At 42.8% G+C, this 14,496-nt stretch overlaps 1 protein-coding gene across 1 annotated transcript in view; it reads right to left on the bottom strand.

Annotated features, from left to right (window-relative positions):
* Positions 1–6,606, bottom strand: part of LOC135247900 (synaptic vesicle membrane protein VAT-1 homolog) — a 30,198-nt gene extending 23,592 nt beyond the window's left edge. The window contains exons 1-2 of the mRNA XM_064321873.1: positions 5,905–6,606; positions 799–1,008 (exon numbers count right to left, since the gene is read on the bottom strand). Of these exons, the coding sequence (XP_064177943.1) occupies positions 799–1,008; positions 5,905–6,318 (624 nt within the window). The 5' untranslated portion in view covers positions 6,319–6,606. The remainder of the gene's footprint in view (positions 1–798; positions 1,009–5,904) is intronic.
* Between the last annotated feature and the right edge of the window lie 7,890 nt (positions 6,607–14,496).

The raw sequence follows: 14,496 nt of genomic DNA on the forward strand, positions 1-14,496 counted from the left end.
AAGCAATGAACACAGTAATGAGTTAAATTGTGACATAACATAAACTATTTATATGGAACAGGTATACAAAACATTTGGACCACTGCCATGAATTAATTATTGATTCTGAAGGACCTTCTCCTCAAGCTGATTCACCCCTAATTGGCAAATTGCCAATTCGTCTATCAATCTAAAAGGAGCACCAGCTATGGAGATGAACGCTGTAGACACTCCCCAGTGATTGGTGATGTATTTACTGCAATCAGAAGAGGAAAGCACTCCTGTAGAATAAATTAAGCCTGCCTCAACAGGGACCTTTTAAACTTTAATTAGGTCCAAAGCCCTACATCTCATTTCCGTGACATGAATGGAAATGCTTTTCAATGCTAAACCGCTCCACACTTATTTTAGATTACCGTTATCACTGACTGTTGATTATTGATCCTTGCGCTTTTAATCTTATGATATCCAGATTACTTAAACACCATGAACACATGCATTTACAGGCACAGACATACAGACACACACACAAAAATATCTTGGCCATGTCTTCACTAGGCCTGCGCTCAAGTGGGATCTCTTACTTCAACACTTTCTGCGCCTTCTGCCAGTACATCTGAGGTGAATTAATTCCAGAATTTGTAAGGACTGTGCCTTGAATTCCGACTGCTCACTAATCTGCCCACAGTACACTGAAACTAATTTCAAAGAGGAAGTGAGGTCAATATTCAGTATAATCAGGATGTCAGCGTAGTGGTGGAGGGGGGGGGGGGGGTTCAGCTTTGTTGGGGGTTGTGTGACATGTGTAGAGAGCCCCTTACCTGCCGCCATGTGGACGAGCACGCTCTGGTTGGGCCGTAGGTTGCCGAAGTCGAACAGCATCATGTAGGCAGTGATGTAGTTGACGGGGATGGCGGCCGCCTCCTCGAAGCTCATCCCCTCGGGCATGGCGAACGTGTGGCTGGCCGGCACGGCCGCCACCTCCTGCCACAGCCCGCAGCGGTTCAGAACCAGCACCTTGTCCCCCACCTGAAAGAGGCCAGAGAGAGAACAGGCATTGGCCGCCATTTTCCGCCACGCTCGGAGAGCGGCCAGCCAGCACGTCCTGCGCTCAGTTCAGGATAATCCTGTTGTTTACTCAGTGAGAGTCCCTTTCCACTGATAAGCACTTTTTATTTATATCCCTCCATCTCTTATGTTAATTTGTAACGTCAGGCTTTCACAGCAGAAGTCCAGGTTGTGCGCTACTCAGATACACGCTGTGTGTATGGGGAAGGTGTTGCTAGGGGCTACGCGTGGTGGGTACGTTTTTCAAGGGTGCAGTTGCAGCTCTCAGACCAAGACTTGTTGAATTGGATTTGCTTTGTTAAAGACACAAGGGTTCTCCATACTTAACTGCTGTCAAAACCCCAAAAACTGTTGTCTAGGCAAAACCCAAATGCTCCAAAAACACTGGTGGCAGCCCTGTGGAAGTTACCTAAAGTACCTGACAATACTGTACGATCACTCCAAACCGCTGCCCTAAACACTTACCTGAAACTTCACCTATACTCTAATGTTGTCTTGGTACTTGCCATGGTACTTCACCATTACCCAGAGGAGCTAAGCTTTTCATTTCCAAGAGGATCAGCTGCCAATGGCAATGACGAAACAGCCCTTGATCCCAGTCCAGCCCAGCCATGTCCTGGAGCTGACATCAGGACCATGTGAGCCGAGGGTCTCTCCTCACTGCTTCCCAGAGGAAAGCGCCGCTGCAAACTTCACGGCCACGCCCCGAGAGGGGTGTGAGCGAGGCACACGGGAAACGGCCACCAGCCTCCACATTCCCAACCTCTTCCCGTTTTATTTTTTTGCCGCAAGTAGTAAGGCTCTTCCTCCTCTCCGAGACAAGACAATGGGCAATCGTCACTGTTGGCACGGAGCCGCAGGGCAGGCCATGCCAAATTCCTCCCCACCACGAAACACAAGACACGCCTTCTCCTCTCTGGGAAAAACAGCCTTGACGTCGATCCTTTTAACAGAGGCGAAAGGGAACGCGATGTGTCTGAGTGTCTGTGCTCCTCAGACTGGGAGAGCTCTCTCTCCTCCTCTCCCTCTCTCTCTCGAACCGCTGTCAGTCCGGCTGACCTTTAAATGGTCTGACCCGTGGAACGCATTCGTTTGCAACAGCGTATACATTAAGTTGACACCGGAATTATGGAAAAGCCACCGATGCTCCCTGTGTCAGCTATCCATGGGCTCCACCAATTCCATGGCCCAGAGGCACTGTGAGGTTGTTGCACCCTTGCTTCCTCAGACCACAGCTCTATGCAAAGAATTGTGCTCCAAGCACCTACAAACTTTCCATATCAGACGGGCTGTGGAGATCTGGAGATTCTCTGAGGCGGGCGGCACCAAAATGCGACGAGAGTTTGGGCTTCCTCCAAGAAGGTTCTATTTCCTAGATAGTGTTCTAGAACAGTCTATAAGTTGGGAGGTTCTGCTGGTTCAATGGGGTCTGTTATGAAGAGAGTATATCATTACTCAGTGTGGGAAGGAAAACTTGCAGAGTGCAAGCCTCCAAGAAGGAACCCGACACGGCATGGAGCCGTCCTGCTGTCTGCCCCAGCAAGCCTCTCGTGCGGGTAATGTGTGTGGTAACCCAGGCATGTATTCGCAGGCTTCTCTTCCCTCCGTGACTATGCGGGTCTCCCGCTCATGTTGGGACGGTGCCTCCCAGAGCCTTTCCCAGGACCACAGAGACTCAGAAAGAAGACCGGGACACCACAGACTCCGCCCTGCCGTTCAACCACAGGCAGATTGCTACACGGATCTCTCCAAAACAAACCAAATAATCCAGCAAACACAGGGAGTTCCAGACCCAAGTTCCTACAAAACACATAAAGTAGATGGTTTTTTATTATGTTTGCCTTTCAATTTTTTTTAGCCCATTCAGGTTTTTTCACAGCCAGTTGAAAATGGCCAGATGGAATGGGGTCCTCCTCTGTACAAAACTACTGCATTTAATTTCATTTTTTTATCTTTTGGAAGGGTCGGTGTGACAGAGGGTGGGGGGGGAGGAAATACCAAACCCGACAATGCGGGACAGAGCAGAGTAATTGAGAACATATGGGTTGGAATCGCAGCTGAACTCACAAACAGGGAAAATGGGAGAAGGGGAGAAAGAAAGTGGTGATGTCAAGTTTGTGACACAGGCCTGAGTAGATTTTGCGATATTTCTGTTTTGGCCTTGCATCATCCTTCCCATCCACCACTCAACCACCCCCCCCACCACCCCTCCCCCTCCAACCAAAAATACCACCCCACTGATTCTGAGTTCATTTGAGGGTGATGTCATTGTAGTATCAACCCACACGCAGTACAAAACGGTACAGCCTGGTGGGATGTGAACGGCAGGAGTCGGTCTGTCAGTGTCAGTCTCCCTTTTCACTCAGACCAACTCCTTGCACCATGACCAGGCTGCATGCAGCGTGCACTGCTAAAGCCAAGACGTCTGCCAGAGGGATAATCAGGGCAAAATAAACACTTGCTCAGTTCTGTTAGCCTGCAGGGTGAGACATTTTTTCAGTTTCATAACTGAGTCAGTAATTTTTCCCTAACCAACTTTTCCTTAATCAACAGCAATTATAATCAATATGGTAGCTGTAAATACGTATAACCCCCTAACCCTCTCTCTCTCTCTCTCTCTCATACGCATTTTATTACCTGAAAGTGTATCTGTGGGGCTATTATTTATGGAAATGTGTCAGCAAACACTAGAGCTGAGGAGCTACTCTAACCGTTCTGGACCTCTCCCCCGCTGCATTTTGAATGTAATCCTTTTCATCCGTCAAATCAAGACTGAGATGCTATGACATCTGTGGTGGAGCAAGAACATAGTCAACATGTTTTCCCCAATTTGGAAATGGCCATTTTGCTGGCTTTCATGTCACTACTACAGCATCCATGCCCATACACTGCACAGTAGGCAAGTGTCTCAGAGTAGTGCACTCCTCCAGTATTCTTACTTGCAAGCTAGCTATTGTCTACAGCATCTAGGAGGCACTTATCAGTAACCCAAGGTACCCATCCTATCAAGGCTACTTATGTCCTATTGCTCTGGGCTTAGAGTCATAGTCAGCTAAAGACATAGCCCAGGCTCCAAATAGTTATGCACTGGCTAGAGTGCTCACCCTACTCTAGGGGTAAGCAAATTACCAGTTGGACCATATGAGAGCCACCAAAGTCAAAATGTTGTGCTTGTAATAGAACAGGAATACCAGATATCAGTTATCCTTATCCTTTATTTGACTACCAAATACTCCTGGCCAGCCTTGACTCTTCGTGACATTAAATTTAAGCAACAGCAGAGTTGGGTTTTGTGTTAAACAAAAGAAATAGTCAAACACAAGGCGTAGCCTAAGACATAATGCTGTGAAACTGGAGGCTTCATCCAAAACAGTTAAATCACAAATGCAGTTAAGTCAACGCGGAGAAAACTTAATTGGCAAAGAAATAGCCCACATTTTAAAATGCATTGTGGAAAGGAATGCTTTCATAGAATAGCCTAATTAAATAAGTGAGAAGGTGTGGCTGCCAGAAAGTGTTGTCAATACGATCAGTCTTCAGTACTCGTTGCTGTTGCTAAGCACCGTCAGAATTATCGACGTAGTTAAGTCATACGTGAGTCATCCTGTTATTCAAATATACGGGTTCATCATACAAAACGCCATAGCTTCGCTGTCATGATTTTAATGCGCTTTATAATGTAAACGACTACGCTAAATATTGTTTAAAAAACGTAAGCTTATTAGTATTTGTTAATATTACTTAAGAGAGTATACAAATCGTTTGGCACATCGTATTATTTATTTATTTATTTATTTACTTACAAGAACAGAATAAATAAATAATAAATGAGGCACTTCGCCGACATATTTTAATACTGCTGACAAAGGGCGCGTGTTTGATTTACATCTTCCCTCACAGACGCGCGCCTCGCCCATCCGGTCGCTTCCACGCACAAGGGGAGCTATCCAACAAAGGGAAGAATGACAGTTATCCCACTATTCCAGTCATACTCTGCAGCATCACAATAGCTAGACACAAATTTCGGGTAGTAGTGGGCTAGTATACGAATATAACTAATTTATACATTTTTTTTCTTCAAAATGCTCTGGTCATTGTATTTTGTTCTCATCGCGTCTACGAGATTCAGTAATATTTCAGGATGAGGACAGAAATGAAAGAGGAGCAGAAGGGAAGGCACACGTCGATTTTAGCTGCCAAGTACAACTCCAACTTGGAACTGTCAATCACACATGCGCACAGAGGAGCGTAGGCTATTGTTTATGCTCAGCTGAGACGAAGGGCGCTGGCTGTTCATTGAATTCATTGTTATCGGTCAATTAGGCAACTTACACAATAATACCTATTTATCCCCTTATTTGTAAACGTAAAAAATGAAATATAGTCTACTCATTAAAACGAGCGCATTGGACATTTGGACCACAGCAAAATTGTTCCCAAAAGTAGGCTACCGTTCGATTTAAGCTCATGCACTAAAATTGTTTTGTCATTAATGCTAATAGGTTAACAAAAAAAATAAAGTTTAGTTTGTTTACGGCCAAAAAACATATAAACAAATTAACAGCAAAATAAATAAATAACAAATAAATATACATTCAATAAAACGCAAAAAGAAAGGAAGCTAAATGGCATTTAATGCAGCGCGTAGAGTTGAGATTATGATATATTCTACATCCTCAAATGTAGGCTATCAAATAACCGTTAAGCTGTTGTTAGAAAGAGAAACAATCTTCTCTGTAGGCTGTCTTATTCTGTGAGACAACACATAAAATTGTCAAGTAAAAGAAAACGCTTAAATCTAGAATATCAATGAATCCGAATGTATGCATCGATATAAAAAGGCAAACACAAACTTACTTTTCTGTCCGTTACTTCTTCTCCTAAAGCCTCAATTACCCCGGAGCACTCCATCCCGGGCGTAACGGGCGGGGACGGCAGCCGGTCATACAGACCCTGTCTTCCCAACAAATCTGCGAAGTTCAGACCACACGCCTTTACCCTCACCAGCACCTCTCCATTCTTGAGGGTCGGCATCCCCTTCTTAACCTGCAACTTGACTTTATCGTATCCTCCATAGCCGGAGAGAACCAGTGCCCGGTAGGTAAAGACCTCTTCTTCAGGAGGTTTTTCGGTAGCCGCAGGCGCGGCTGATGCATCAGCTGCTGGCGTGGTCTCCTCCTTGGTCTCTGGTTTAGGCTCTTCGTTGGCTTTGGTCTCTTGCTTTTGTTCTTCGGGTTTCTGCTGTTGAGCAGGTGCTTCTTCGCCAGACATGGTAATAATGATACCTTTTAGCAAAGTTGAAATAAAAATGTAAAGTTTCTTTTCAAATAAGCTTTTGTAAGCCTATTTATTTTGTTTGAGAAGCGGTAGATATAGCTTGCTCTGTGAAAAGGCAGACTGTAAAGCCGGGAGAATTATTTTATGCCGGAAAATTGGGCTACTAGAGCAACATGAGACAGACTCTAGACTACAGGTTACCCAGAGTGGAGTGGAAGCGTTGTCAAGGTCTGGCTGGCCAGAGGTTGACAGTTCTGCTCGCCGACAAAAAGTACGAGTGGGACTAAACGGACAACTACAAATCCCGGCGAATGGATTTTTGCGCAGGAGGAGGAGGAATGGTGGAGCGTGACTCACTGACAGATATGCTGAGCTTCAAGCTAATTTGAATGCGAATGGAATATAGAAGGATAGAATACCGAAATGCTTTAAAGCCAATAAGGCAAAGGTAGCGTTCATTACGATCGATTGCACTCTAGATAACGGATAAATAACACCTTGAGAAGTCCAGAGTAAAAGACTCACTATAGACGTCACGTGTAAGATAGCGACCACTCCAAGTAGATTCGAGTAGGTAACCTAAATGTCTAGTTATATGGGTCAATAAATTAAGTACATGACAGCTATTCATTTAATCTACCGTATAATTTTAGGTTTTTAGAATAAGATTGGAACCATTCCACAAATGAGTTCACTGTGGAAAAGTAGAATCAAAACAGAGTTTCATTTTTTTTCTTCAGGAATAGGAAATGGGAAACAAACACAGGAAATTGGATGTTATTTTCCTGTGATGTGGCCACTGGCAATAGAGCAGTAATCCAGGACACCCTGTATGGTGTTTAAAAGATAGGATGGGGATACATAACACATTACTCAAAGGTGTGTGATGGAAATAATAAAGAGCGTTCATTGTAGTCGATTAATATCTTATGATACTAACTTCTAGGCCAGTTTGAACAAAAGGTTTGCATGGATGGTGGTCTAAAGAAGCCGTTGCTTCTAATACGTTTAGTGGTACATCCTGGTGTTCAGTGACAGAACCATGGAAGAGTGGTGGTAGCTGAAGGGGGATACAGTCATTTTACAATTAAAATAGTACTGTTTCCAGCTGCCATCCAGTCACTTCCTTATGTTTCTCATGATTTGGAGAGACCAAAATTAAATTTGTAGACCAGTCTTGTTCCATGACTGAAACATGCTTTGTCAAGTCAGGAGAACACAGAATACCACATATGTCCTCTAAAATCTGTGAAGCCAGTCATCTTTGTTGTCTGTAATCCACTCGGCAGTTCATTATGTCCATATAGTCATTTTGTTGGGAGCTGCACTTCTTGCACTACTGGTGCAGGCAGACTGCAGGCATGTAGTTGGTCTGTAATGCTAATGCTAAGGCTAATTGTGCACAGCTCACAGTACTTCCTGTCTGGATCATTAGCATGGTCAGGCTTCATATCAAACTCATTTGAGACTAGTTACATTGACACTTCAGTTTAATGTACATGGACACAAAGTCACACATACTCACTGTCTCTCCTCACATTGTCTCTCATACGCACACGTAAACATATCACACATGCACGCAGACACACGCGCACACGCCCACCCATCCACACACACACACTCACACAGACAATGGTGGAAGTCAACTGTAGGAAGTCATGTTGGCGAATAAACAGCGGTTTAGACCAAAACACCCTCCCACCCATCCTCTCCTCTTGTGGTGCTGGTCAAGGCCTGGTCCCTGTGCGATAGAATAGTGGCCAGGAGAAGTCCAGCGGAAGAGCCTGTTTACACCACCCATTCAGCTGGACCGGACTGAGACTTTTAAAGTGGACAGAGTCCATTGTTGTGATTTCCCAGGGCTGGCTGCCTGAAAACTGAACTGTGGGTACACTTCCTGCCATAACACAAGATGCACAATTCCAAGTTCAGAGAGGAGTATCACTGACATGAGTAGTATCAAAGCAACATCATTTCATTTCTTAATAAACTGCTGGCCCAGCTTGAGTGTTTGCATAAGTTGCACCCACCTTGCAATATGTTTACTGCTTTCTGTACTTGCTTTGTGAAGCGAAGAAGCAGATTTATATGTTGCTGACCCTGGGACCTGGACTGTTGTTCAGATTTGTTTTAGACAACATGTCCAAAGGCTGTTTTGTGGTAAGGATATAATCCTTTATGTTTTAAACACCTCAGTCATTGTCACTTGCCTGTTAAAACCTTTCATCTGCAGCTTGATGATTGGAAAAATGTTTTTCTTTTTTTCCCCCAAATCAAGAGTACAGTAATACATTTCCGTGTGTGTACCCTTTCAGAAGAAACGCTGCTCACTGGAATGCCATTGGAACTGCTGAGTGAAAAGTTTACCAGCACCTCCCTCAATGCGTCATCAAATCAAAAAAAGGTGTCAGTCAGGCCAGTGACAATATCTTAGGGTTCTGTTGGTTTTCTGAGTGTCAGGATGAGCAGGCTCTAAATTATAATAGAAGGGTGGGTTTGTGAAACGAGACTCAGCAAATTCATTTCAGTTACATGTGGCCCAAAAAAACAGATCCTGAACACAAAACTAGATTTCCAACTACTTATTTTAGATGCACATACCTGTATGTTTATGTTACCATGTTTACTAAACCTACACGAAAGCAAGGAGTCGCTTTATTGACCAGCAAACCAGGAGATGAAAAAGCAGTCCATGCACTGGCTCGACAAGGAAGCAGGAAGTATGCACCCTGAGTGATAGAGAAGCCATCATTTGGTGACAGGAAATGGTTCAACTGATTAAATCTATGGTATGCCCACAGAGAAAGGCATATGTGGCACTTTCTTCCTCTTACCATAAACTGGTCAGGCAGTTAGAGATGTGACAATATCACTGGTACCACAATTTGAGGTGCTTGACATGCTGTTAATCTATATATATAGAACATCAGAAAAGGGAAAGTAGTTTATTAGACTGGTTTCCACTAGAGCTACTGCCATCTGAGTGGTTTTTAAAAGGCCAGCCAGTACTGAGTTGGCTTGAAACAGTGCCTCCAATTTGAGCCCCTCCTATACAAGACAATTGCTCATCACAGACTACTTGTTGACTAGCATAGCACATTTCTGGAAGTTGGGCATACTTAAATCAGAGTCTGGTCAGGCCTACAATCATGTTAGTGAGGAGCCTAAGAACTGAGTCTAGTATGCAGCTACCACTTCTGAGAGGGGTGTTATCTTGGCCAGAATTACAATCTCTCAGTCAGAAGCGGCTTTGACATGCAGACCATAGTGACTCAGAAGGGCTTTTCTCATTGGTAAAGAAGACTACATTAAAAATGGAGGAATACAGTTTCCTGACCACAAAAATACAATAACCAGATCTATCACATACAACCACTAGATGTAAGTTTTTTCTACATGAATTTGGTATCTAGTGTTATTAAACCACCCTGCAATAGATTGGCAGCCTGTAGTATTCCCGCCTCTCACTCAATGCACGCTGGGATAGGCTCCCAGTACCCCCGCGACCCTGGCCAGGACAAGCAGGTATAGATAATGGATGGATGGATGTGTTATTAAACCCTAGCTTGTCGAATATGGCAGACCTTGCTGTGGTAGGACATGACATCAGCATTCAGGAGAAAGGCCCTTTGCTATTGCTTATTGTTGCTGCAGGTGTCCGGCTTCTGGCCCACTCAGTCCGGCCTGGTCAGCGATTTCAGCGGCTGAACAGAAGAGCCACTCTAATGAGCTTTCTCCACATCCGAAAGGCAGTCTGTTCTCTGTCTCAGCCCTTTCTGCATCCCTCCTTCTCCCCCTCTCTTTATCTCCCCGGGTACCAACTGATGAGTCAACAACCTTGAGCAAAGCCCTGCCGGTTAGCCATGATTTAAACATCTGAGACACACACAGTTCCAGTAAAATGTGCTACAATTAACCACAGTGTTTCACTTATGATAAACGTGCCTGCATTTATGTGTTTGGGTTATTATATTAGCTCCTGAGTACTTCATCATCATAAGCTAGCTCAGTCATACACAATATCTAGGATATGGATGTAGTACTGCCACATTACAAATTAAGGATACTCTGTAGATTATTACTGATATAATATTGTTGAAAAGGAAAAGGACAGAAGGACTTGTTTCAATAGATTGTCCAGAACAATGAAACACTGTCACATGCTGCCACCTGCTGTTGACTTGAAGGCATTGCCATTTCATAAACAACATAAAATCCCAACTATGATCAGACTAATTATTTTAAGGGTGTTTTTTCTTCAATATGAGAAGACATTTAAAAAATAAAAAAAAAACAACAACAGTGCAGCAAATGGGATTATATAATAACTGGCCTCAGCTATGAATATATATATATTTAAAGAGAATGGGACAGTCCACCTTGCACAGTTTTTTCTTGATTCAGACAGATAGAAAGCTGAGAGGGTAAAACAGATAGAGAAGGGACCACAGCTGGGAAAGTGCCATCGCGGGGATCTAGCCCCTGCGCGTGTGGGGAAATCACATGACAGAGAATCAGCGTGCCCTACAGACTGTGCCACATATCTCACCATGCTATGAAGAGCATAAGACTAAGCCTAAGCGAGCAGGGATGCAAAAACCGTCTGAGGTACGCACAATGTTGAGCGGAAGTGAGATGCATTAAGGGTACCTCTGAGTACCTAAACAGAGTTATTGACTGGATACAAAGAATATGTATTGTAGTTGGAAACATAATTTCTTTCTCATATTACAAACGCAGAAATATACATTGTTGTTATGTAACATCACACGTTTGCTAAACTGAAAACAAGATGCATGGAAGCATGCAGGTACATTCACTGTGGGGTTTGCAGGGGCTTAACCACAGGACCTGTCTCAGAATTACCGTATACCACAGACTACCTTATATATGCCATTTGCCAGCCTTAAGTACACCCACATTCCATGCTATAAACATATAATTGCAGAATGACATTCAGCCTTCATTGCTCATAACCATCTGCACTGCTTTTAAGCCACACCTCTGTGCATGTTATTATAAGCATCCAGTATCACAAAACGGCAGCGTGCAAAATGTTTCTCAAGTGAAATAAACATTTGGCCAAGTAATTCCTCCCAAAGCAGCTGTTCGACAATGTTGAATTATCACGAGGCAAAAATGTCCACAACAGCGGAACTGAAATTTGGATACAAAGTCTGATTCTTTCCTGATTACAAACGTGTTAAATTCACTGCCAGAAATTCCTCAGCTTCTGATTCTTTCCAGAGCATATTTTTGGCCTGGTGTTCATAACTTTTGCTATTGTTTTCTTTTTCCATTGCTAGCCCTGCACTACTGGGCTCCCAGTGAACATTGTTGTGGTGAAAATTTGGTGAAACGCCATTTACGTGTTTAGGTGAAAACCCAGTCACTTTTCAATCAAATGTAGCTGGGTTTTCACCTGCACACCTAGATGACCCTGACAAAGATGTACCCAGGCTATATGTGGGTAAAACCTGAACTATATTGGGGTTGTAGTAGTCTGTTAAAGACAAAACATCTCTCAACTTAGATTTCCACCCCTTTAGACGTCAAGATTCCAAATTTTTCTCATGGGGATTCTAAAGGCTACAGCTCACAGAAAACAGCTATTTTTTGTTTGCACATTGTATCATTGAATGATTCTTTTTGGTCAACTGTTGGCAGTTCCTGACACAAGTGCTTGTAGGAACAATTATAGTCACTAGAACATGCCTGTCACTCCACACAATTTAAAATATGAAGCCAACATACACTTTCAGCAAGCACACACCTAATTTCAACAAGAACAAGAATGCCTGGCATTCTAGCCTCTAGAGATGATGCTTGTATGGGCACTCATGCGGGCCAAATAGACTGGTTTTTACCATTGTGACATTGTGAAATTTACACTTAGCATATCATAAATACATTGAGAGGGGATCTCAGCTGGTTAATCCAGCTTAAGCACTTGATATTGAGAGGCACAAACTCAGAAGTTGAATCTAGTGCTAACTGTAGCAAGAAGTCTTATGGGGGTGATATATAATTGACCATGACATCATTCAGAGGCAGGGGACTGGGGGTAAGGCGTTCCCTACTTCATTCCACAACAATGACACCTCTTTTGTCATATGCTTTTGTAATTTCTTAATGCTGCATTTACTGTGAATGGGACTTATTAAAGGGGAAGTGACAATGACAGAACCTCCACTATTGAAAGTGGCAAGAGAGACCATCTATGGGTCAATTATATTTCAAGTTATTTCTGGTATTTTTGTAGACAAACAGTTACTGATTCTGTAACTAAGAGTAATAAAACATAACTCCTATATTTGTGAGAGGGAAAGTATGGTTCTTATGTTTTCAGTGCAAATGCCTCATCTCTCAACTATAGGGGTCAAGCCTTGACATTCTGAAACAAAATAACAAATACTGAGACAGAAGCAATTTTGGGAAGGGTCATAAATCACGGTCAGAGTAAATTGCAAAGCTCTGAAGCTGAGCAGTGACAGAAAAGGAAGAGCATGTGAGGTCAGCCAAGTGACCTTGCCTGAGCAGAACTACACCAAAAATAGTTCATTAGATTTTTTAAAAGAATTCCAACTCTTCCAAATAGTTGTATCGTCAACTAAAGCAAATACAGTATTTGATTCATAGTCATATTGCTCCTGCAAAATACAAAAATATTTTTAAAATATTAAAACAAACCTGACATATTTTTGTAAAAATATATATTTTTTAAAAGTATTTTAAAATTCATGTGTAAACCAAAAAAAAAAAAAACTGTCCAAAAATTATATTGTTTCGTTCTGTGGGCCATGGGGTCCGTTTCAAAATCCTATCATGAGGTCCCCTCCTCTGCGTTCAGCGCTGCCCCACCAGCCATTTGCATATATGGGCCTACAGGACACTCAAATTTCACCAAAAGCTTAAGAAGTAAACATTGAACTCGATTGTAAAACATTTAACTTTACATTACAGGCATTTAGCAGATGTTCTTATCCAGAGCAACTTATATTCTATCCATTTATACAGCTGGATATATACTGGAGCAATGCAGGTTAAGTACCTTGTTCAAGGATACAACCGCAGTGTCATATCGGGGAATCAAACCTTTGTATTTGCTCCTTACAAGCATTCACAACAGAAATTTTGAAAAGTTGCGTTTCAAAAAACAAATCCATTGCATGCAGGGTAAAGGTTTCCACAGCGTTTGGGAAACGCAAAGGGCCAACATTTGCCCTGAGGAACATGTAAAATCTGCTAAAAGCAAAACAGAACAAATGCAATTTAGGAATTAAAATAAGAATGGCCAACTATAATATTTTAACATTGCCTAGGCTATAACACATACAAAATGTCCATGGTGGAAAAGGTAGCCTGTTTTGCAGATATAGCACGTCCGGAATATCACTGCTAGGCCACTAGGAGATGAATTATGATCTTATACACAGACTGATTGATTAAATATAATAATGCTATCTTGAAATCACCTCACAGCCAAACTGCAATTATGACTGACATGCACTTTTTTGCTGGTAGCCCACATGTTGCTGCCATTACTTCACAAGGGGAACTTTGTATCGGTTAAGTAAATAGCAAGACTGATTTTTACCACACAAGCCTGTACAGAGTATCCAAATAATGGCCAAGAGACAGGTCAACAGAACTGCAATACAGTCACTGTTTTTGCGCAGCGACTGTTTTCTTAGTTCATTTGGCCTTCAGTGTTATGCCAAGCTGATCTACATGCTCCATTACAACACTGTATCAGAGCTTGCTCCCCTAAAATGGGGGGGGTTAATGCGTATAAAGGTCTGTGATTTCTACACAGATCACCTGATATGGATGTAAATACCCTCAAATTAAAGCTGATAGTATGCACATTACCTTCATATTCATTGTTTCATTTCAAATCCAATGCGCTGGAGTACAGAGCCAAAACCACAGAAATTGTGTCACTGTCCAAACACAGATGGCACTGTTTTTAAATAGGTAAGTGAGAAAGAATACGGACCGGTATGGATTAGTAGTGAAGAAGCTGCACGGATAGCATTCCCTTGGCGTGTCCAGCTTCATCAGACTGTGCTAGATGGCCTGGTGAATACCATCAAGACCACTCTAAGGCACTAACCATTACAGAACTTGAGCTTGCTACTGGATGGGTAAATCCTCAGATTGCTGAACTGG

This window comes from Anguilla rostrata, chromosome 2 (assembly GCF_018555375.3).
Source record: "Anguilla rostrata isolate EN2019 chromosome 2, ASM1855537v3, whole genome shotgun sequence".
Taxonomy (NCBI): Eukaryota; Metazoa; Chordata; class Actinopteri; order Anguilliformes; family Anguillidae; genus Anguilla; species Anguilla rostrata.